General features: G+C 43.5%; 1 protein-coding gene and 1 long non-coding RNA gene across 4 annotated transcripts; one reads left to right on the top strand and one right to left on the bottom strand.

Annotated features, from left to right (window-relative positions):
- Positions 1 to 4,001: 4,001 nt before the first annotated feature.
- Positions 4,002 to 6,324, bottom strand: LOC126506239 (uncharacterized). The gene is made up of 2 exons (XR_007593155.1): positions 5,648 to 6,324; positions 4,002 to 4,183 (listed from the first exon to the last, which is right to left on the bottom strand). It is a non-coding gene; the product is annotated as an uncharacterized lncRNA (long non-coding RNA).
- Positions 6,325 to 8,482: 2,158 nt separating this feature from the next.
- Grsf1 (G-rich RNA sequence binding factor 1) lies at positions 8,483 to 24,373 on the top strand. 3 transcript variants are annotated; one of them, XM_050149622.1, is made up of 10 exons: positions 8,483 to 8,938; positions 10,796 to 10,952; positions 12,184 to 12,339; positions 13,050 to 13,193; positions 13,945 to 14,080; positions 18,639 to 18,826; positions 20,201 to 20,322; positions 21,114 to 21,249; positions 21,785 to 21,861; positions 23,290 to 24,373. In XM_050149622.1, the coding sequence occupies exons 1-9, from the start codon at positions 8,585 to 8,587 to the stop codon at positions 21,832 to 21,834; spliced, it is 1,443 nt and encodes a 480-aa protein (XP_050005579.1). In that variant the 5' UTR covers positions 8,483 to 8,584; the 3' UTR covers positions 21,835 to 21,861; positions 23,290 to 24,373. The 3 variants fall into 3 exon arrangements, with proteins under 3 accessions (XP_050005579.1, XP_050005581.1, XP_050005580.1); XM_050149624.1 differs by lacking the exon at positions 8,483 to 8,938 and adding an exon at positions 8,945 to 9,189; XM_050149623.1 differs by lacking the exon at positions 8,483 to 8,938 and adding an exon at positions 9,614 to 10,682.
- Positions 24,374 to 25,012: the final 639 nt, after the last annotated feature.

Here is a 25,012-nt window from a genome sequence, read left to right as displayed (position 1 = left end):
GTTCAAGTGCTTCAAACATAAAGGCTAAAGATGACCTTCTGTGGTAGAGCTCTTACCCAGCGTGACCAAGGCCTTGGGTGTGAGCCCAACACTACAAAGAAAACACACTCATACCTGTGCGTGCGTGAGGCCTTTTACTGTTCCTACTTCCACCAGCCAGCCCCAAATCCCTGCTATAAACCATTTGAAATTCACTGACTTCTCCAGGTTCTCTGGGGTGGGGAGGAATTCCCTGGGCTTTGGATAGCAAGTCTCTCTTTTATTTTGTTAATCTTTATTTCTTTACAATCCAACTTTGATGTCAACTCTTGTCATCTTCCATTCCATAAGCGTGTGAAATGCCCCTCCTTTGAAGTCCAATGGCATCCTAAGGAAATTTTATTACGGCAACTAATTACGAATTGCATTCCGCTACAGTTTGTTTCCATACTCGACATCTGTTTGCCACGCTGTGCGACCGAGAACTTTGAAAGAAAGGGTTATATTCCTTTACAAATTTCTGCAGTACAGAAAGCGTGCATTATCATTTCTGGAAGGAATTATCTCAGAAGAGATAACTCCTGACTCCATGTCATTGAAGAGGATCAGGTCAGAGTCACCGTCTGTAACAGAGCTCCAGTGAGTGACAAAATGACAGACCCTTGTGGGCGGGCTGCAAGGGGCCAGATTCTAGCACGGGTGGGTACAGTGCTAAAATGCCATCAGTAGACACATTTAATGGAGATAAGAACTTCAGGCGATGCCCACAGAGTATTAGGAGTGTCATGGATGGTGGCAGTAGGAGGGGGTATAATTAGCTTTCTTGGAAATTTCTGGGAACAGTTCTTATGATAACTTAGGTTCCCAACTATTTTATGTTCATAGAAACAAAACAAACAAAAAAACCTACCAACCCTGGTGTGGTAGCACACGTCTTTAATCCTGGCATTCGGAAGGCAGAGGCAAGTGTCTCTGACATGAAGGCCAACCTGAACTACATTGAGAATTCTGAGACCTGCCTGGTCTACACTGAGCCACATAGAAACAATAACAAAACCAAACCAAATCTGTTAATTCCAGTTGGTCCCATCCTGAAATCTAGATCAAATTATGGTTATTGTGCTAGGTGGAGGGGGCTGCTGTGTAGCTCTGTGGTGAGCATTTGTCTTGCATCTGCCCTGAGTTGAGCCCCACAGTCATGCTCGTGGCGGCAGCTCCACTCTCCCTAAAGCAGCAGAGAGAATGAACTGATGTGTAAATGACTACAGCCCAGCAGAGTAGAGCTATACACCAGTGGAATCATTTCCCATGTCATCCTACACAGACTTTTGTTTAAATGACAACATAAATGACTGTAAGGGTACTTCCTCCTGCTTCTTGTGTTGGTTATAAAAGGAGCCTACAAATGCAGTTAAAAACCACACAGGAAGATTGTTCAAAAGCTCAAGTGTCTGGGCTGAAGAGATAGATGGCTCAGTGGCTAACAGTGCTTGCCGCTCCTGAAGGGGACCCAAGTGTCCCAGTACCCATGTCAGACAGGTCACAGCTGACTGAAGCTCCAGCTCCCGGAGATATGATACCTCTCTGGCCTCTGACAGCACGGGCGTACACGTACACAGGCACCTATGCACATGAATAAAAGTTTTAAAATGTTTCCGGTGGTGGTGGCGCATGCCTTTAATCCCAGCATTCAAGAGGCAGAAGTAGGTGGATCTCTGTGAGTTCGAGGCCAGCCTGGTCTACAGAGCTAGTTCCAGGACAGGCTCCATAGTTACTGAGAAACCCTGTCTTAGAAAACAAAACAAAACAAAACAAATTAAAGATGTATGTTTCTATGTTCATTAGGGAAAAGTCTGATCTAATTTAGAATTAATAAGAATCTAATTTACATTGGCTGTTTGCAGTTTTTTTTTTTTTTTTTTTTGGCTAGAGATGTTACAAATAAACCATGATGCAGATATATAATCACAGCGCTCAGGAAACTGAAGTGGGATGTTCCCTGCAAGTTCAAGACAAGCCTGGACAACCTAGCAAGTTCTCAGGCTACTGTGGGCAAGAGTGAAATCCCATCTCAAAAAAACCAAACGAAGTCAATGCAAACCCCAAACCCACATCCCACCTCCTATGTGCTGCTGTCCAGCTGGGCATATTCCTGTCCCACATGCTGGATATGCTTGCTAAACAGGCCTCTTGAAGCATAACTTAAGCTTGACAGTTCCTTTTTTTTTTTTTTATAGACGTTGTTTAAAAGAAAATTTGTTTTCTTTTTATGTTAGCTGCCTTATACCCTTTTGGAGTCAAGACAGATTATCAACAAGTAAACACTGAGATGGGATTGGAGGGAAGAAACACAATACTGCTACCGTTACTATTTTAACAATAACAAAATAACGATAGTTACCAGTTTCCAGGTCTTCCTATGTGCGAGGTACCTCATCACACTATGGGATAGTTAGCAATATAATTTAGCAGCTAGCATTTATAATTAGGAAACAAAGTTCAGAGAAATAAATTCCTTGATCAAAGTCACAAAGGTAGATGTGATACAGCCATATGAAAATGTCTTGATTTAAAGTCTTTTGCTTTTGTTTTCATTTTGATTTTTTTTTTTTGAGATTGGGTTTCTCTGTGTAGCCCTGGCTGTCCTAGATCTTACTTTGTAGCCAGACTGTCCTCGAACTCACACAGATTGGCCTGCCCCATCTCCCGAGTGCTGGGATTAAAGGTGTGCGCCAACACCGCAGGCCTAGTTTTAAAGTCTTGTGTTTTATTTGTATGTTTGTTCTCTCCAACTCTGCTGGAATATTTGTTTATCATTTAGCTTGGTATAAGAGGATGTAGGGCAGCTTCTTTGCCGAGGAAAAAGAATTTAAGTCCCTGCAGGAGGAGGGCATTCTTTCCGATGTCCTCACGGATTCACTGCTGGCTCTCATCTGTGCCTTTCCTCAGCGTCCTCTGTTCCGTGTAATACAAGCTCTCTCTTACACCTATTGTGTGTCCTTTTCATTTTCTCTCAGTGTGGGAGCACTGCAGCTTAGCAGGCAGGTGCAAAACTTGTCTGGAACCCCAGGTACGGAGGAATCACCAAATTGACATGAAAACACACTGTAGGACCATCCGGAAAGGAATTCACAATAAAGTGGGAACATCTGCCTTGAGGGCTGGATGACACTAGAGCAAGCTCAGGGTAGAAGCAGTGTGCACATGCTTGTATGTGTGCAGATACGCTCTTTCTCCAGAGCAAGCTGAGGGTAGAAGCAGGGTGCACACGCTTGTATGTGTGCAGATACGCTCTTTCTCCAGAGCAAGCTGAGGATAGAAGCAGGGTGCACACGCTTGTATGTGTGCAGATACGCTCTTTCTCCAGAGCAAGCTGAGGATAGAAGCAAACACCATGCACACACAGTCTAGTATGTGTGCAGATACATTTTTGCACTAGAGTAAGCTGAGGGTAGAAGCAACCACTGTGCGCACACACTTGTATTTCTGCACTAAACCGAGGGTAGAAGCACTGTTTAGTGCACACACATGCTTTGCATGTGTGCAGATACACTTTTGCAGTTTCACCGTTTATATCTTATCTATGTAGAAGTGATTACTGAGGATGGTTCCTATTGAGCCAGAGTTCATAGTTCTTTTATATTTTGTAGCTGGGGCTAGATGGTTATAAACTACTGTTTGCCATTCTAGGAGAAACAGGAAGACAGGACTGCTCAGCGGCCAAACAGCAAACACCTCTTTCACCCTGCCTTCATGAGCAAGGCTAGAGCTAGAAGATGCCATACCCCATCGTTCCATTTTCTAAGTATCCCCAGACTGCTCTTCTTATAGTAATGCTGACTCAGCAAGTCTCAGGCTCAAGAAGAAAAATATGGGTCAGCAAAGGTGCTTGCTGCCAAATCGGACAACCTGATCCCTGAGACCCACATGGTGGACAAAGAGAACCAATTCTGGCAAGCTGTCCTCTGACCTCCATATGCTCCTGCCCTAACTCTGCAAAATTAACAAAATGTAATTAAAAATAATATAAAATATCCATTTTACTTTATATTGAAATTATTCTTTCTTGACAGAACATTTCATTCAAATAAGTAACCAACTGCTGTCTTTCCCAGAGGCCTGGTACAATATTAACCAGAGATGTGGCAGCGTTTGTCAGCTGTCAATCAGAAATAAGTGTCTTTTATTCCTTCGCAGAGGGGATCTACGGGAGACAAAAACGGTTTAGTGTAGATTTGTTCCTAGCGAACTTAAGCCAACTGATAAAGCTGAACTAAGATGCACATCACTGTACCAGCGATGAGTTCAAGTATGTGACGAGGACCAGGTGCTCTCTCCAAAGGATGAGGGCGTGAAGGCGGTGATAACACTATTTCTTTGACTTTTCCTGGAAATAACTGGTAGCCTCAATTCTTAAAGCTTTTTTGCACCCATTCAACCTAATAAACTCCTTTAATCTTGGATGTTGAGTAGCACCTCACCCCAAGGTTACACAAATGGGTGCCCTGTCTTTACAGTGTTTGACTTTCATTCCTTCTGCCACCCAAGGCTTGTTGCCAAGTGTGGCTCAGGATTTCTAGTTCCTTTCAAATGCAAAGAGGGTTGTGTATGGCGGGGTGGGGGGGTCCTTTGAGCTGAATTCGGCTTCATTACACATCAGAGGAAGAGCATGCTCACCTCTCACAATGGAAGGGCAAAGACAATAAAATGAACTCATTTATTAGCGACCAGAGAGAGCGCTCGCTCGCTCTCTCTCTCTCTCTCTCTCTCTCTCTCTCTCTCTCTCTCTCTCTCTCTCTCTCTCTCTCTCTCTCTCTCTCTCTCCCCCTGCCCCAGGTCATAGAAAAAAGTTCTGTGGAGCTGTGAGGGATTGTTTTTCTCCTTCCTTCCCCCAACTAGTGTTTCTAACAATGCAGACCAGCTTTACCTGCAAAGAGGTCAAGGAAGGCCAGCTCTATGCCTAAGAGACTGCTATAACAGAACCAGAAAACAGTGTTTTATGACTAACTTACAGATGAAGTTATCTCTGTACCTGAGCTTTTTTGCCTTCCTTGGAACTCACCATATAGCAAGCCTGCCTGGCTTCTCCTGTTACTTAGTCCTTATCAGCCAAACCCTTCAACACCACTTCGATAGCATCAAATTTGATCCAGACAGAACTCAACTTTTTGACCTTACTTCCTGGAGTGCCTTACCCCTTTCTTCACCTCCAAATAACCTCTTGGGGTCTTTCATTTTTATTTTTCCATCTCTTCTGCCTTCTGCTTTCTGTCATCATATTACAAACTATTATGAAAAAGAGTACCATGGGCTAGAGAGATGCTCCAGGGATTGAGTGCTTGCTGTAGACACACACACACACACACACACACACACACACACACACACACCACTAATCTAATAGTGAAGTCTTAAACAAATGTTTCTTTGTTTTGAAACAGTTCTGTGGCAGCCCTGGCTGACTCACAATTTGCTAAGTAGTCCTGGCTGGCCTCCAGCTCACGGAGATCTGCTTCTGCCTCCCGACTGCTTGGGTTTTGTGCCACCGTGCCTGGCAGTGCTACAATGTCCCAAAACGTTCTTAGTTTTAATTTACAAAACTACCATTTCCTCTGTAGACATGGTAAATCCAGACATGCACCCAGGCAAACATCACTTTATAGTTCACCTGTAAGCTGGTGACATCTCTGGATGCACAAGGCACACACAGCACTGCACGTGGGACAGAAAACGAACAGCGTATGTTTGTTAGGCAACTGAACAAGTCTCTGGCTTCTTTTCTCCTTTAGAATCTTCCCAACTTCCTGTAAGTAAAAAGGAGTTTTTAATTTGAATCCTTGGTTTTATTCCTGATTAAAAACTGGGTGGGTTAGTACAGACCTTTAACCCCAGTACCCGGGAGGTAGAGGCACGAGATCTCTTGAGTTCAAGGGTAGGCTGGTCTACATAGTGAGTTCCAGGACAGCCAGGGCTACATAGTAAGACATTGTCTCAAACATACAAAACATACAAACATACAAAAAAAGCCGTAAGTTATCCTTCTATGTATTTTGGGTTTTGGTAATTTTGATTAACACATTTTGGATGATTGCTGCACCTAGTTAAAAAAAAAAAGAGAGAAATCTTAGGTGGTAGTGATACATGACTTTAATCCCAGCACTCAGGAGGCAGAAGCAGATGGATCTCTGTGAGTTCAAGGCTAGTCTGGTCTACAAAGAAACTTCCAGGACAGCCAGGGCTGTTACACAGAGAAATCCTGTCTTGAAAACCCACATAAAAAGAGTAGTCGATGGGATGGGTCAGAGGGTAGAGGGTAAAGTGCTATGTGATGATGGTGACCTGGGTTCCGATCTCTAACACCAGTGTAAAGCCAGGCACATTAGTATGCATCCATGACCCCAGGGTGTATACTATACCAGGAGGTAGAGAGACACAGTCAAGTCAGTGGAAGCAGGGAGCTCCAGGCCAGTGAGGGACCCTGGCTAAAACATAAGGTCAAGAGTGACAGGATGACAGCTGAGGCTGCCCTCTGGCCTCCACAAGCACACACACACATATACAAAAAGGGAAGAGGAATAGAAGTAGATTGCACTTTAGGATGGTAATCTGCAATGTAGGGATAATCCATCTTCTTTCTTGAAAGAAAAATTTAGGGGGCCAGAGAGATGGCTCAGTGGATAAAGCTCTTGCTGCCAAGCCCAACTATCAGATTTCCATCCCGATGATCCACATGGAAGGAGGGGACTGAGTCCCTGGCTATCTTCTGATCCCCACACAAATGCCATGGCACCTGCAACCCTCCCCATACACAGTGAACAAATAGATGCACTAAAAAGGAAACATTTAGTAGGATCTGGCTGGGAATATATAACTCAGAGGACAGTTTCTGACCTAGGGCTTGGGAGGCATCTCTAGGACGCACCCTGAGAACTGGAAAGAAGAGAGAAAAAAGGCAGACAAACCTCCAGGATGATTCTCAACCTGTGGGTCATGGCCCTGAGACTGCCAAATGACTCTTTCCCAGGGGTAACCTAAACACATCGGAAAACACAGATATTAATCCATCACAATTCATAACTAGCAAAATTACAGTTATAAAGTAGCAATATACATAATTTTAGGGTTGGGAGTCAGCACCACATGAGAAACTGTATTAAAGGGTCGCAGTCTTAGGAAGGTTAAGAACCAATGAGCTAGGATTTCTGTCTCACAGATGAAATGAGAAAACGCCTCTTCTCTTTGACAGTTCAGGTATAAAGACCACAAACCAGTCAGGTTTTCTGTTCTTTCTTCTTGGGCAGAGAAAGGTTTTTATCTAGGAAACACTTAGCTTTCCTTATTTACAAGTAGCCCAGGGTAAACAAGCTAAAGCTGAAATAAAATAATCTTGAATACCTAAGAGTCTAATGTCATCATGTTACTTTATGGGACTGGAGAAACGGCTTGGTGTTCAAGGTCGTTGTCTGCTCTTTCCTAGGACCCAGGTTCAATCCTCAGCACTCACAAGATGGTTTCCAACCAAGCACCTCTCACTCCAGTGCCAGGGGATCCAATGCCCTTGTCTGGTGTCCATAGACACACAACACATTTAAATAAAAAGTCTGTATTGGTTTAAGATGAATACCATAAGTCGACCATTACACATTTTACCTTATGGGAAAATGTTTTAGAGCTAGCCAGCAGTGGGGCAAAAGGGGACAGTGGATGCCGCTTTTGACATCGATTTATTTCTAGAAATTAAAAGAGCTGAATTTTGAAAATGTGTTGAAATTTTTCATGATAGAAAGCTTCTTCTTTTTTTTCGGCTGGGCAGTGGTGGTGCACTCCTTTAATCCCAGCACTCAAGAGGTAGAGGCTGGTGGAGCTCTCTGAGTTTGAGGCCAGCCTGGTCTACAGAGTGAAGTTTAAGGTAGGGCCACCTGCCACCAAGCTACATCCCCCCCCTCCCCCGCCAGAGATTTCTCCCACACTACCAGCCTCCCCATTTTTTTTTTTTTTAAATCTAAGAACTCTCATTCGTCTTTATCTTTTTTGCCTTCGACAGGTCCTGGCCACAGGAGGAAAACTGAACAACCACCCATCATTTATTTATGTGAGCTCTCTGCATGTCCACTTGCGATTATGCTGTCTTACTAAGGAAGGCTTCATAATACACTTGTGATTTTGCTGTCTTAAGGCTTCATACTATATATATTATACATAGAGATTTTATATAACATAAATTATCCACACACAATTTAAAACCAGTTCTTGCAGTTCCCATCAGAGTTGGCCTTCTGTACCTATCTCAAGGTTGAGGGTACCAACGGCCCCTCAGCATCGTCCCAACACGTTTTGGATATCTCATTCCTTCCAGAAACCTCTCAGCTCTACCCTGACCTGGACCGAAGCTCTCAGGTCACTCCGGCCGCACCCCTACCGGCCAGACAGCCCCGCCCCCAGGGCGGAGCCCAGGCGGAGCCGCTCTCTCACCTCCCAGCCTCGGTCTCAGCCCCCGGAGCGCGCGGCGCATGTGCGCGGTGCCCCCTCCCCCGCCCTGGATTCCGCTTTCCCTCGGCTCACGCCACAGCGGCCACCACCGGGCCCCGCACCGCCTCCGGATCCCATGGCCGGGACGCGCTGGGTTCTAGGGGCCTTGCTCCGGGGCTGCGGCTGCAACTGCAGCAGCTGCCAGCGCACCGGCGCCGCCTGCCTGCCCTTCTACTCAGCCGCCGGCACCTTCCCGTCGGGCGTCTCGGGCCGCCGCCGCCTGCTGCTGCTGCTCGGGGCCGCCGCGGCCACCGCCTCGCAGACGCGCGGCCTGCAGCTCGGGCCCGCGGCCGCCGAGAGACTGGCGGGTCCCGTGCCTGCCCGACCCTCCGCCGCCGCGGCCGCCGCCGCTTCCTACTCGGCCCTGCGCGCCCCGCTGCTCCCGCCGTCGCTGGCGGCCGCCGTGGGCCCGGCGCGCGGCTACAGCCAGGTAGGTGGCGGCCGCGCGCCCGTGCCCGTCCGCGCCGTCCGCGTGCGCCTCGCGTGCGCGCCCGGGGATCCGCGGCACGCGCCGCACCCCCGCCTCCCTCCCGCTCCGTCCTCCTATTGGGCACGGGAACAAGGGACGCTCTCCCGGCCCCGGCTTTTCTCCTTGTTTTGTTCCCTCCGACGGTTGGGCGGTTGGGCAGTGTAAGTGTGGCTGGGGTGAATGTTGAGGCCTTGTTTCCCGCCGGGCCCATGGTAGGTTTTGGGGGGGCCGCCCGACGCCCCCCATCCCGCGTCCCCTCCTTAGCCTTCTGCCCGCCGGAGGGGAAGCTGAGAGGCCGGAGCCCGCGGAGGGTCGGGGCCGGCCGTGTGGTGGGATCGGTAGGCCGGGCGGCTCGGGCCTCCTCGGCCGGCCACCGACGCGCAGCCCCGCGCGCACGGGAACGTGGGCTAACCTGGGGACGGACCCCGCGCGCCCCTCTCCCGCGTCCGCGGGGAGCGGGCGGCCGTCCACCTGACTGAAGGTCACCTCTGCAAGTCCACTTGTCTTGACAGAAGGGCCTTTCGGGCCGCGGGTGTCCGCGGATGCGGGGAGCTCAGGGGAGACCGTGGGAAGCTGGGGGGGGCAACGAGTATTGGGCGAGGGGACCGTGGGTGAGGGTTTAGGGGCCACAGATGTGAACCTGCGCTCTCATTCTTTATCGTTTCCCTTCTCTTAAGAAAGACGTTTAAAAAATTCATATTGCAACTATTTTGTCCTCTGTATGTGAAGCGTTTCGCTTTCGCGTCTTAGGTGGAATCGGGGGAAGTGCCCGCACGCTTTTGGTCTCCCTACCCCCTGATGCCACGGGCCATGTTTATCTTAATTCAGTTTTGCGTCTGCTTGAATTTATGATATTTGGGAGGTTAATCTGCATGGCTCATGTCTGCCAGTAGCTGAGCTAATTGATTTGAATCCCGGCCCAATACTTTCTGCTGCCCTTCTCTGCAAAAGCCTGATGTTTATGGAATTCTGGGAAAACTCGGGAAAGTAGCAGTGAGTGTCTCAGCCTTTGATGTTCTTTCCAGCATCCTCTTGTTCTCACGTTCATCTTTTATCCACATCTCAATGTCTCTTTATTAACTTCCTTTGCCTACAGAGTTAAGTATCCTTCATGGAGTCCAACACGCAAGGCCATCATCGGCTACTGTGTGGCCCTGAGTTCTCTTTGCCAGGCAGAGTCTGACTCTTACTTTTACTGTCCAGTTTAGACAAATGAGATAGCCATTTTTTCAAGTCGGAAAGTCTTATATTTTATAACTCTTGTAAGGCCATCTTGTGTGTTTATTCTTTTTTCTGTATTTTTTGAAATTTTAAAATACTTTGTATTTTAATTATAACACTTAAGGCATCTTGTTCAGTATCTAACCTTGTTCTAGATAGTCAGTGCTTTGAGATGGCCTGATGTGATTTGTGTGTATGGGGCCCTTAAGTATAGTCAATTGAAGGAGCTGTTGTACCGATTTTAATGGACGCACTCTTACTGCCAGTGTTGGGAAGGCAGTGGTGGCTTCAGTGCATGTACTACCTCCAGAACATACTTGTATGTTATCTTAGGCTATCAAATATAAACCCCAAACAAAGCTGCACTGGTATATAGCAAGACTATAGCCAGCACTCTGGAGGCTGAGGCAGGAGGATTATGGTGAGGTTGGGGCGGCCTGGGCCACATGGAGAGACACTCTCAAAACCGAAACAGAAGCAGAAGGTGAGAAGTGTGCTTTCTACCTGAAGTAATCTCGTGTGCATCTGTTTGGAGATGTAAGCATTTTCTAAGCAGGTTGTCCAAGAAATGCTTTTACAATTCTTTTTTCTTGAAAGGAGTCCAAAACTAACTACCTGGAAGACCTCCCGCCGCTCCCTGAGTACGAACTGAGCCCATCCAAGTTAGGCCAGGAGGTGGATGATGTCTATCTCATTCGAGCTCAGGGACTGCCTTGGTCCTGCACTGTGGAGGATGTTCTTAACTTTTTCTCAGGTATGTCTTTTAAGGTATGTGTTTTAAGGAAGTAGCTTGGTCTGAGTGGAAGGTAGTCCTACAAAAATCCAAGTCTAGATGCTCTGAAGGCAGCTCTCTCTCTCAGGGTGAGGACGGGTTACCTCTTCATACCATAACACTGTGGGTGCTATATGTAGTACATACTTGAAGTCATGTTAAAATGACAGAGTGTGAGATCAGTTAACACTTGTTTTCCTATGTGCTTGACTATGTCCATGGGAATCTGTAGAAGCTGCTCTTGTCATGCATTTAGATAAGTTGCACTGAGTCCTCCTATTAATACATTTGGGGGATTTCCTAGTGTGTGGTTAGTTTTTATTATTCCTCTGACTGTGATTTTATATTTTCCTCTTAAACTAAATGTATCAGCCACTGTAAACTCGATGGTGTCATGTGGGTCTGATGTTCTGTAAGCCCCTGATTGCCTATGTCTTGGGTTTCCATGATAAGAAATGGGCAGTATAAAGTTGTCTTTTGGTGTCGGGAAAGGGGGCAAGGTTAGATTATTGTAGTGATTATTTTTGTAGCAAGTACTTTATGGATATGTTTTCAAAGGAAGGCGATTAGGATTAAACAAGTTGTCATTTAATGGCTGGGCAGTGAGTGATGAGCTTCTGTGCTTGGTTTGCTTTTTTTTTTTTTTTGGGGGGGGGGGGCTGCCTCTCCCAGGGTCTCCCTGTGTAGACCAGGCTGCCTTCAAACTCAAGAGATCCGCCTGCCTCTGTCTCCCAAGTGCTGGGATTAAAGGCATGCACCACAGATCTTTTTTACTTGGAACATTTTTAGACTCTACCACCCTTCATTAGCATTTGAATGGTTTAAGTAAAGAATCTGGGAGAGTGGTTAAAGGAGGGGAAATATGATAAAAATATATTGTCCAGGGGCTGGAGAGATGGCTCAGAGGTTAAGAGCACTGCCTGCTCTTCCAAAGGTCCTGAGTTCAATTCCCAGCAACCACATGGTGGCTCACAACCATCTGTAATGGGGTCTGGTGCCCTTTTCTGGTCCGCTGGCATACACACAGACAGGATATTATATACATAATAAATAAATAAATATTTAAAAAAATATATTGTCCATGAAAAAGATGAAAAGATTTGGTGGGCAGCTTTGGTTCCTGCATTGTTGGAAAATTGCATTGTAGTGATATGTAAAGTTGAGACAAAACTTTGATTTCTATTTTTAAGTGACTTTAATCATATATTTTTAGACTGCAGAATCCGCAACAATGAAAATGGAGTCCATTTCCTCTTAAATAGAGATGGGAAACGGAGGGGTGATGCCTTAATTGAGATGGAGTCCGAGCAGGACGTGCAGAAGGCCTTAGAAAAGCACCGGATGTACATGGGGCAGCGCTATGTGGAAGGTGTGTAGGCTCTGGTTCCAACTTTAAACTTTTCAAGGCAGTTGTCATGTGATCTTTAACAGTGGTGCATACTTAAATGTTACACATCGTACAGATTTTATTAGCTTACTAAGAATTAGGTTTCATTATATAGCATTTTTCAAATAAAATGTTAATTTTACAGCTTGTGAAAGTGAAGTGTGTGTGTGTGGGGGCCGTGCGTGCGTGTCTGTCTGTCTGTGGAATGTTCAAGTGAATGCTGGTGCCCTGAGGGTGGCAGGTGTCAGATCCCTTGCACCTGGAGTTAGTAGACTGTTGTGAACCAGATTGGGTCTTCTTGGAGAAAATTACATGCCCTTAGCTGCTGAGCTGTCTCTTCAGCTCTGCTTTGTTTTGTTTTTAAAGATAGTTTTTCTGATTATTTGTGTGGTAGGGTCCACAAGGTAATACCACAGAACAATTCTAAGAAGATGATTCTCTCCTTCCATTTTATGGTTTCTAGTGTACTTGGAACTACTGACCTGTCTCCTTAGCTCAATCTCAGTTTTTAAGGTTATAACTGGAACACAGTAAATATTCAATGAATGTTACTTAATACATTCTTGACAGAAATTCATAAGGATTAAAACTATTAATGTTTGAATTTAAGTAGCAGTGTAATTGATTTTTTTAAAGTTGAGTTTCCTTGGTTATGTAAGTTTCGAATCCATTTTTATGCTTTTTTTCTGTAGTGTATGAGATAAACAATGAAGATGTGGATGCCTTAATGAAGAACCTGCAGGTCAAGTCTTCTCCTGTGGTAAATGACGGTGTGGTTCGCTTGAGAGGACTTCCTTATAGCTGCAACGAGAAAGACATTGTCGACTTCTTTGCAGGTGCTTGGCAGTTATAGCGTGTTTGGACTGATGCGCTCTTTCCCAGTGCTGTTCTTCCTTCTGTACCTCTGAGATGTGTCAGCCTTTCAGGCAGATCTTTGGGTCATGTCAACTTTCAGAGTTGTTCCATGACATTTGTTTAACTATGAAGAAACTATTTTCTTAAAATAGTGGTCATATTTGTCTGAGACAATAATAATTTACATGACTTAAAAGCATCGGGGCTGGAGATGTAGCTCAGTTAGTAGAACACTTGCCTAGCATTCGCAAAGCCCTGAATTAGATCCCAGTGCCACCTAAACTGGGTATGGCAGTGCACACCTTTGATCGCTACACCGTAGGAGGAGGAGGAAGAAAAGCATCATCTAACTTCTAACTGCTAAATGTGCATGTCAGTAACTTTGCTTGTGTCCTAAATTATAACCAGTGGCCCAAGGAGGCGGGGGTGGAGGACTGTGGAAAAGCTTTGAGAGAGAGAGACAGACACACAGACATGTGTGTTTATTTGTAACATTCTCCGGGCTTCACAAACATACTATGAAGCCAAGTCTGACCTTGCTTTTGTATATTCCTGCCTTTGCCTGGTAAGTTCTGAGGTTTGGGTTACATAATAACTGTTTGTCCTTGTGCTTGTACAGCTTTGAAGTTGGCAAATAGTACCTAAATTTTATTAGTGCATGAATAAACTTGTGAACTCTAATGAAGAAAGTGCTGTTGGCAGCACTGATTTGTAAATTCTTTTGTATTCTAGGACTGAACATAGTAGACATTACTTTTGTGATGGACTATAGAGGAAGAAGAAAAACAGGGGAAGCCTATGTACAGTTTGAAGAACCAGACATGGCCAGCCAAGCGCTTCTAAAGCATAGGGAAGAGATTGGGAACAGGTGAGTGGAGCAGCCGGTGGCCAGGTCATTTTGATGAGTGCGTTGATGTCAAGTTGTCCAGACCTAGAAAAGTAGGTATGCCACAGCGAACCACTAAGTGCTCATCACTCAGATTCGTTTCTTCGATAATGTTGAGTGAGGTCTAAGTGACAGGTAGTCCTAAAATCCGAGTGTAGCCGTGTTCTGTGTTCCCTTTGTTTTTGTATTTCAACCCAGGATTTCTTTGTGTAGTGTTGGCTGTTCTAGAACTAGCTTTGTAGAACAGGCTGGCCTCAAATTCAGAGATCCACCTGCTTCTGTCTCCCAGCTGCCACCACTGCCAAGCAAAAACTTTCTTTGTTGTTTTTGTTTAGTAGGTGCTTTTAATGAGGTTTTCTTTCATAATCACAATATTGTAACATTTAACAACATTAGCACCTATTAAAATATTGCTCATAGCTCCCACAGTCCATCACATTTTCCCATTTGTAACAAGAATATCTTTATAGTTGACTTGTGAGCCAGGATCTAAGCCCTTCAGATAGTCCATGTGTTGTAGCACAAATACCACCAATTTTAGGAAACTAGAGCACGTCCACATTTTTTTACAGTCCCTCTCCTTTATTTTGTTTTATTCTTTTTTTTCTTTTTTATTTTTTTTTCAAAACAGCTTCTCTGTGTAGCCCTAGTTATCCTAGAACTCATTCTGAAGGTCAGGCTAGCCTCAGACTCATAGTGGCCTGCCTCTGCCTTCTGAGTGCTGGCATTAGATTAAAGGCGTGAGCCACCACCGCCAGCAGTTTCTCTCCATTTTATGTGTTTGTGGTGTATTACTGTGTGTGCATGTACATGACGATGTTGGAGGCCAGAAGTTAATATTGTATCTTCTTCAATTTCTTTCCACCTTACTTATTCAGCTTCACTGAACCTGGGGCTTGATTAGCCAGACTGATGGCCAGCAAGTCCCTGAGATCCATCTGGCTCTGCCCTCTTCCCCTCCAGCTCTGAGGTCAAAGATAGGTTACCACACCCAGCTTTTACATTGATACTGGGGATCTGAACTCAGCCTCATGCATATGTAGCAAGCATCTGAGCCTTCTCCTTAGCCCATCCATCCCTCCCCTTTTAAAAATACAGTGATCAGCTTCTTGAAGTCAGTTGTCTTGTTTAGTGTTTCATGTTCTGATCATATTAGAATATAATAAAAATGAGGTAGGAGAGATCTGTGCTTATCTTCATTTTTGGAGGTTAAAAAATTTTTACACTTTTTAAAATCACTGTTTTGCAATGTTCTTTAGAAAAATTTTTTAGATTTACTTACGTTTTGTTCACATGGATTATCTGGACACTGCATGCATGCCTATTACCCAGGAATGTCAGAAGAGGGTGTCAGATCCCCTGGAACTGGAGTTAGGATGGTTGTGAGCCACCATTTGGGTGCTGGGAATTGAGCCAGGGTTCTCTGCAAGAATAAATGCTCTTAACTGCTGAGCCAACTCCAGGCTGTTTTGTTGCCTTTTACTTTGCTCCTTTTAAAATTAAAAGGAGAAGAAGCTTTTCAAAGCTTGTGTATTTCAGGATCCTCTTGAACTGATCAGAGTTCTTGGGTTCTTCTGGAGGGTACAAGGACTTTTTTTTTTTAAGCGAATTGATTTATTTTTGTTTATCTGTGACTGGTTTGTGTGTGTGCATATATGTGTACCACATGCATGCCTCTTGTTGGATCTGGTGGAACTGGGGTTAGTGATGGTGTGCGCCACCATATGGATGATGGGGATTGAACCTGGCTCCTCGGAAAGAGCAAGTGCTCTTACCTATTGGCACATGGTCTTTCTCGTAGCCTAGACTAGCCTGAAATTTACAAAATGGACCAGACTGGCTCAGACTTGCTATATTGAACCTCTGCCTCCTGAATATTAATGTGTGTGTCACCGCTGCTGTTATTCAAAGAAGTGGTGTTCATTTGATCTTCTTAGCTGTCCTTCCTGGGGCTTAAGGACGGAACCTAGGGCTTTGTGTATGCTAAGTGAGGTGCTTTATCAGTGAACAGTGCTCATTTATTTACCCTGGAACCCAGGCTGGCCTTAAATTTGCATTCGCTTAAAACTTCTCTATTTAAGTGCGTGTATACATATGAGTGCATACGTGTGCCAAAGCTTGTCTTTGGAGTCACAGGACAACTGGGACATCATTCTCTCGCATGTGTTTTTGAGATCAAAATCACACCGTCAGGCTTGGTAGCAGCGCCATTGCCCACTGAGCTATCTCGCTGGCTCCCCAGCTTGATTTGTATCCTATGCTGGCCTGAAACTTTGATCTTCCTGTTTCCACCCCTAATGCTGGGATTAAAGGTGTGTACCACTGTGTCTGATGGTATTAGGATAATTCTTGAATTTCTCATTAGCTGCTTGGTGAAGTTCTGGAGAATTTCTTTATAGCTTTTAGTGTTTTATATAGAATTAACTATGCAAAATCTACCTGTAAGCCCTTGAGATTGTTAGCTGTGGAAAGAAAAAGAACAAAAAAAATTATTTATTTATTGAGACAGGGGTTCTTCTGTAGCTTTGGAGCCTGTCCTGGAACTAGCTCTTGTAGAGATCCATCTGCCTCTGCCTCCCAAGTGCTGGGTGTGTGCCACTACCACCTGGCTCCAACAACAACAAAAAAATTGTCTGCTTTTCATTATTATAAGAAATTTTTAGGGTATGCTGACTTTACAAAAGAATGTGCTTATTTAGTTTCAAGTTTTAGATGCTTAAAAGTCCAGTGTGGTGGGGTTTTGGAGTCCAGCCCCTCAAAACCTTTATCCTGAATGGCCAAGAGCAGTTAGTGTGTGAATAAACAAATAATACATCGTGGGCTGGGAGGGTGGCTTAGAAGGGTAAAGTGCCTACTCTCTAGCCTAAGGACTGAGCTTAACCCCCAGACCCATGTCAGGGCTGAAAGAGAAAACAGACTCCACAACGCTGTTCTTTGACTTCCACACAAACACTCAGACTTGCACGTGTGCTGTTTTTTTTTTTTTTTTAACAAAGTTTATTTATTTATTATTTATTATGTATACAATATTCTGTCTGTGTGCATGCCTGAAGGCCAGAAGAGGGCACTAGACCTCATTAGAGATGGTTGTGAGCCACCATGTGGTTGCTGGGAATTGAACTCAGGACCTTTGGAAGAGCAGGCAATGCTCTTAACCTCTGAGCCATCTCTCCAGCCCCACGTGTGCTGTTTTTAACAAAATCTTAGTCTTTCGATTTTTACCAATAAAGATTTGGGAACTACATGCTGGGGTGAAAACGACAGAGGAAGCAAGCACCCAGCTGACCTTTCTCTGCCTCTCTCTTCTGCCCAAACTGAATGTCCCTCCCTTCTATTTCCTGTGTGTGTCTCCATCCTTCCTCCTGACTCCCCCTTACTCTGTTTTTTTTCTTAATAATCTTCTGTTCACTTCCTGTTGACTAGTTGCTTCTCTGCCTCTTGACCTATAATTGACTCTATTTAATCCTGTTTACAATATTCAAGCAGAAAGCTCTTGGATTAAAGGTGTGTGCTAGGCCACACCACAACTAGAAAATAATGCAATTTTGGGGGTCAGTGTGATCAAATATTCTGCAGTAATTTGCACAATAATAATAAAATTAAAAAATACATTTTGGAAAAGGAAGCTTGAAAATGACTGAAGTTATGTATGGTCAGATTTATGTAATAGTTTTCTAGTGGCCTGAGAACTTTCCACAGTCAGTGCAGAAAACATCTCCCCCTGAGTCTTATCTCTTAAAAGCTGAACAGTATCTCTCAGTACTCTTACTCTTTCTTTTTTGGTTTTTTGAGACAGGGTTTCTCTGTGTCCTAGAACTTTCTCTGTAGACCAGGCTGGCCTTAAACTCACAGAGATCCACCTGCCTCTACCTCCCAAGTGCTGGACAGTGGTGGTGCACGCCTTTAATCCCAGCACTTGGGAGGCAGAGGCAAGTCTTGAGTTCGAGGCCAGCCTGTTCTACAGAGTTGAGTTCCAGGACGACCAAGGCTGTTATACATAGAAAACCTATTTTTGAGAAACCAAATAATAATAATAATAATAATCTCTTTCAAAAAACATACATTTAAAACTACCTAATTAAAAAGTGCCATATGCATAAACATACAGAAATGAGCCTGATATTTTGGCAACAGTATTACTAAAATTATCATGTTGACCTACTCTGTCAAAAGCACTTGTCATGAATTAATGTGTAGGTGGGCTTTTTATTCTTGCTGTTGTCTTTGGATATCCATGTTTCATAAGCTGTTGGAACATATATATAACCTGGTTATTTTAATTTTTTAAAAAATTGGTATATTGTGTGTGCAGGTGCCCCAAGATGCCAGAAGGGGATGTCAGAGTCCCTTGTGCTGGGGTTGCAAATGGTTGTGAGCTGCCCCATATGGGGGCTGGGACCTGAACAAGGATCCTCTGGAAGAGCAGCAAGAGCTCTTAACTGCTGAGCCATCTCTCTAGCCACACATACTGAATTATTATTTTTTTAAAGTTTATTGTAAAGTTAATTTGTGCCTTTTCATTTTGCTTTGTTGTATATAGATACATAGAGATATTCCCAAGCAGAAGAAATGAAGTTCGAACACATGTTGGAGCTCATAAGGGAAAGAAAGTGGTATCGTCGTCTCCTTCTGCTAAATATATAACTGAGCCAGAAGTAGTATTTGAAGAACATGAAGTAAATGAAGATATTCAGCCTGTGACAGCTTTTGAAAGTGATAAAGAGATAGGTAAGGTCCTACCTCTTCTGAGGATTGCCTTGTATGTATGTTTAGGTTTTGTTGAGCTGTTTTCATGGTCAGCTTATATGAAATTATGAGATTCAGAATAGGGGTGTTGAGTTAAAGATTGAATATGAGCGTACAATGTACTTAGTCTACATGCACAAATTATATTTGTAAATAAAAATTTGCATGTATTTTGCATGTATATCTATATGAATCCAGATGGGGATGCACATGTGTGGGGGTCAGAGGACAACTTCCAGAGTCGGGTCTCTCCGCTAGGGAGCCCAGGAATAGAACCTAGGTTGTCAGGGTTGGCGGTGGGTGCCATTACTGACTGAACTTGGCTGACAGCTACTGTTAGTTTTAAACATTACTATTTTTAATTAGTGTATGTGTGTCCATGTCCATGTGATAGTACCAGTGGAGGCCAAAGGGCATTTCTAGAGCTGGAGTTAAAAGCAGTTGAGAGTTGCCTGATATGGTCTGGGAACTGAAGTCAGGTCCTCTGCTAGAGAAGCTTCAGTCCTTTATTAGTTTTTATTATTATGTCTATTTTGTGTGTGTGTGTGTGTGTGTGTGTGTGTGTGTGTGTGGCTGTTTATTTGTGTATCACATGGCTGTGTGCCACTGTGGCACTGTGGCTCTGGACCACCAGGCTTTCGCGCAGGCACCACCTGTCTACACTGTCATTTCGTAGGTGCTCAGAAGCTGGTGCAGTACAAATGTAACAGACCAAGGCAAAATGCCAGCATTTAAGCTAAAGTGGGAAATGATTTGTTTCTTTTGTTGATTGATTGATTGATTGATTAGATTTTTCAAGACAGGGTTTCTCTGTAGCTTTGGAGCCTGTCCTGGAACTAGCTCTTGTAGACCAGGCTGGCCTCGAACTCACAGAGATCCACCTGCCTCTGCCTCCTGAGTGCTGGGATCAAAGGTGTACGCCACCACCGCCCGGCATGGGGGGAATGATTTGGATAGACTGAGATGTTGACGAAGGACTTTTTTGGCCTTAAATCTTTCTTTCATCTGTGACTCCAAAGCAACATTTAGGGTCTTTTGAAATTTGGAAGTGCGTACAGATAGATCCAGTGCTCTGGGGTCGTCCTGTCGCTGTGTTTGCTGTCTTTTTGTTCTTAGTGCCCACTTTACAGTTTAATTAATGCCCCTTTATTCTATTATCACATGTGATAAATTCTTCATTTGGGAGTGGTTTGAGTTCCTAAGTGATGTAAAGTAGCAGAAATTTCAGGTTTTTGGCTTTAAAGTTCATGTACTCTGGGTCAAGATGAATAGAGGATTTTGACTTAAAGGTCATATCTATTATCTGCTAACAGCTCTGGAAGCTTTGTGTCCTTGTATTTTTTTTTTCTTCTACAGAACTGCCTAAGGAGACGTCAGAGAAACCTCCAGAGGCCGTCGACTTTGGGTCTGCACCTTCACTCCATTTTGTCCACATGCGGGGCTTGCCTTTCCAAGCGAATGCCCAAGACATTATAAATGTGTGTGCCAGTAAGCCTCAGAGACATTATAAATGTGTGTGCCAGTAAGCCTCAGAGGGTTGTGCATCTGAAGTTGAACTTGTGTTAATTTGGAGCAGTGTTTCTGGCGAGGCCTCCATCCCACCCCAGCAGAGGCTTGTCCCCATCCTCTGTAGCTGAAGTGGGACTGACACAGGACGTGGTCCCAGGAGTTTGGGGCCAGCTTGGCCATCCTTGACCCTAGCACTTCAAAAAAGCAATTATAATTCAAGGTGGAAAAATCAGGATTTTAGAGACAACTAAGGTGTAGGGTTAATCATCGGAATAGGAGAGGTGGTTTTTTGAGGAAGTTGATTCAGTCCATTTACTTTTAGTTTAGGTGCTTAGACTCAGGCTGCACCTATTGCATTTTCCTCAGCCTCAGTGGGCGGTGCCCTGATACTCCTCTCTCAAGTTGAAGTACACTTCATACAACTAACCTACTGAACCTAGCTTAGCAGCAGATTCTGTGGAGTAATGATTGTGTTCTCATGGTTGACTGGAAATTTTGGCTTGTTGGCACTTAGCAACAGCTTTTAAAAACTATTGTGTGAATCTTTTTTTTTCTTTTTTTGGTGGGGAGAACCATGGTTTGTATATGGAAGTCAAAAGTCACCTAGCCAGAGTCAGATTTCTCTTTCCACCATGTGGGGTTCCTGGAATTGAACCTCAGGTATAGGGCTTGGTAGCTAAGGGCCTTTACTTGCTGAGCCATCTCGCTGGAAAAAAAAGTACAATTCATAATTGTTGTTGTTTTTGTTGGCCCTGCTCAGTTCTTTGCTCCCTTGAAGCCTGTGAGGATCACTATGGAGTACAGCTCTAGTGGGAAGGCCACTGGAGAAGCTGATGTGCACTTTAAGACCCATGAGGACGCCGTAGCAGCTATGCTCAAGGACCGGTCCCACGTTCGTGAGTATGACGCATTGTTTTCCTGTCAAGTGCCTAGAAGTTTTCCTTTGGCAAATAGCATTCCTTTAGTGCTACTAAACTGATTGCTTTACTTATTTCTGTTTAGATTTAGTTTTCCTTGATGTCTGGTTTTTTTTTTTTTAATTTTGTGTTTATTTATATTTAGCTTGGGACAGAGTCTTTCTTTGTAGACTAGACCAGTGTCAGACTCACGGTTGTCTTTCCTCAGGTTCCTATGTCCCAGGGTTAAAGATAGAGGCCAGCACACCCAGTTATTATTATCATTTTGAGATGGGGAGCTCACTGTTATCCAGACTAACCTACTGAACCTATGATCTCAAACTCAAGGGACTCCAGTGATCCTCCACTCCAGCTTCCAAGTAGTCGGGGATAGAGGTGTATGTCACCACACTTAGCTTTGTGTGTGTCTAATTAGGAAAGGGTAAAGGATTTGTGTTGGTCTCTGAAGTGGGATAAAAAGGGTGTTAAGTCTTTTAGTCTTTGCTAAAACTAACTTTTTTTTTTTTATATTCAGAACATAGGTATATTGAGCTGTTCCTAAATTCATGTCCTAAAGGAAAATAAGAGTTCAACAGAACCCCGGATGATGAGGTAATGAAGCTACAGCTGTGAAAAAACTTACATTAATTAAAAATAGACTTACTAGTTGATAATATGGCAGAAACAGTTCTCTTCACTAAAGATCTAATTAATAATTGTGAAGCATCAATATAAAAATTTTTTAAATTTGATTGTGTGGTGGCTTTAAGCATCATCTTTGTATAGATTCTTTTTGTATAATTCCTCACATAATGCTGTATGCTTAAACTGATTCTACAGTTTTAATAGCTGTAATCAACAGATAATTCTTTTCTACCCTTCTCCCGTCCAGTTCCTCCCATGCCCCCCTCCGTCCTCTCAAATTAATGACTACTGCATTGATTGTTTTATAGCACACATAACACTTCCCCTACTGGGTCCATTTAGTGTTGTCTGTGTGTTTATTTTGAGGTGAGCACTCAGGATTGGATACCCTATTTCAGGTCTCATCTCTATGGAATTGCCTATAGCTTTTTTGGGGGGGCGCGTTTCAGACAAGGTTTCTGTATATTACAGTCCTGGCTGGCCTTGACCTCAGAGATCCCCCTGTGTCTACCTCCTGAATGACGGAATTAAAGGCATGCACCATCACAGCTCAGCTGATTGCCTATAGTTCTTGATCTAAGGTGCAGCCTTATGAAATTTCCTCCATCCATGTTGACATGTCACCTGATGGTGACATTATGTAGGTCTTACAGGCAGCCATACTCTTGAGATTTCACTGTGCAGCCTCCTCTCCCAAGTCTAGAAGATGCTGCTCCTGCAGGCGTGCTGAGTGTCTGGCTCTCATCCTTTCCACCACTCTCCCCCTTATGAGGTTCTCCCTGAGCCCTAGGGGTGGGCTTGTGTAGTGCATGTGTCAGTGGGGCTGGCCACCCACTGTCATTCTTTGCACGTTGCCTGTTTTGGGTCCCTGTAATAGTTTTTCTCTGATGAGGGGTGAGTGCTCTACCTGACATTCCTATCATTGATTCAGAGTGAATTTGGCTGTTTGAGCTTTCTGTTGTTTGTTTTGGCTTTTTAGAAAGGGCTTGAGTTATGAGTTCGAAGTGCCCTTTTTCCTTAAATGTTTACATGTATTCAATATATAGCACTTTAGTTGTTTTTGAATGTGGTGATGGATTCTTTAAGGAACTTACTGTCTTTTAAAAACACAGGTAATATATTTTTTGGACATAAAGCATCAATACATTGTAACTGTTAAACACATATTTTAGCTCGGTTCTCCACAAAATATATTTTTATGTTCACTTCTGGATTCTAGGCTCTGTGCATACACTAATGTCTAATTTTCCTTATCTATATTAATTGATTTGTTGGATAATTTGCACTAGTTTAGTGGGGTGAAGCTGAATTTGTCACTTTAAGTAATGTAGGAAAACATGTAAACATCTTTTATTGTGAATAAATAATTATTTTTTTATTTATTTTTATCTTCAGGATGAAGCAGGAAGCATATCCTTTGCACATCTCTCTTGAACATGGGATACAAAGATCCAGTTGATTGGCTGTGACCGCTAGAGAAAGGATCTGGGCATCTGACGACAGTGCTCTGAAGGAAAATTCACAGTGGAATGTTTAGGTCGAGAAAGATTCAGTTTAGGATTATGAAATAAGCTACAAATTTAAAATTCCATTTAAACAGTCCTGGGTCTGACGGGAAAAGTCTGGTTTCTGTAACGTAGTTTCTGTCATAGAGGATATACTGCAGTTGTAAGATGTTTCCATTCAATGCTGCTCTTTAGAACCTTATTCCTGCTTGTTTTTGCCTATGACTGAGAGCTGTGATATAAAATTTCTCATGAAATAAAATAGTGGTGTATTTATACCAGACACTTACCAAAGCAAGGGAAGGTTTCAGAACTTTAATAAGGCCGTGTGATTTGGTCAAGTAGTGTTTAATTTTGTCTGTATTTGATTGCCTAGGGGTAGAAATTTAAAAAAAGTACAAACTACAGGTTATTGAGCACAAGTGGTCACTTGGCAGTTTTGTCTTTAGAAACACTAGAATCACTCTGCCTCCCTAAGCCTTGACCTATAAAGGCTTTTAACGTTGGCACCTGTCTGTATCAGAAGTTTAGGCTAATTTAAAATTTCACTGAGTCTCTCTTTACCGTTTTTCTTTCTTTCCTTCTTTATCTTTTTTTGTTTTTGTTTTGGACAGATCATAAGGCTGTTTGTTAGGTTTGAAATCATAAAGTGACATCAAAGCAGTCCAGACTGTAAGGACATTCATAGCTTCACTTGATTTAAACCAGGTCTAGTTGGAAATAAAACAATCCGACTCTCCTCATTTGCTTTTCCAGTGGGGTAGCCACCCCATATTCTAGAACAAGTAGGGGTGCCTTGCTTAAATAAAACTAGGATTTAATATATAATTGTGTGAAGGGTTTATGAATAGAGCTGTATTTCTGTCACACTGTGGCAGTATCTTCTGCTTTAATACTAAATAGCTTGTTATTTAAATATTGGACAAAATGGCTGGCTTCAAAAATAGTCATTAATAAACTTAACTTTATGTATACCTGTGTAAAACAATCAAAGTCCTGTATATTTTCTTTACCTTGTTTTTGGGGTGACAGCTGCCGCCAACAGATATTGCTCATTCTCTCTTTCTCTCCCCCCCCTCCTGTCTGTCTCTCTGTGTGTGTGTGAGATGTTCTTGTTTGAGGAATCTGGTCTAGGACCAGGTAATCCCTAGTTTGAGGTTTCCAAATCCTCTCTGAAGTTTTATCACTGGTACTGCAGCTGCACTTGAATCTACTGTTCCTACTGTAGTCAGACATTTCTCCTGCCTCTCAGTTTACAAATAACCATTCAGAGACTTATGATTACTTGTAAATGTTTGGCTGATAGTTCAGGCTTATTACTAAATGGCTCTTACATTTTAAATTAATCCATATTCCGTATTTATGCTCTGCCACGTGGTACCTTTATTAGCATGGCACGTTCATCTCCTGTTCCTTCTGTATCTGGCTGGTGACTCCTGACCCCACCCTTCTCCTTTCAACATCCTTAGTTTTGTTGCCCCACCTGTACTTTCTGCCTGGCTACTGGCCAATCAGCATTTTATTAAACCAATACAAGTGACGAATCTTTACAGTGTACAAGATGATTATTCCACAGCATTTTCTCCTTTTTATCATAATTAAAAAGGTTTTAA

Source organism: Alexandromys fortis, unplaced genomic scaffold (genome assembly GCF_014885135.2).
Source record: "Alexandromys fortis isolate MF-2015 unplaced genomic scaffold, M_Fortis_MF-2015_v1.1 scaffold_0, whole genome shotgun sequence".
Taxonomy (NCBI): Eukaryota; Metazoa; Chordata; class Mammalia; order Rodentia; family Cricetidae; genus Alexandromys; species Alexandromys fortis.
The sequence above is the reverse complement of the archived record's forward strand: the minus strand, read 5'-3'. Positions and strand labels throughout refer to the sequence as shown.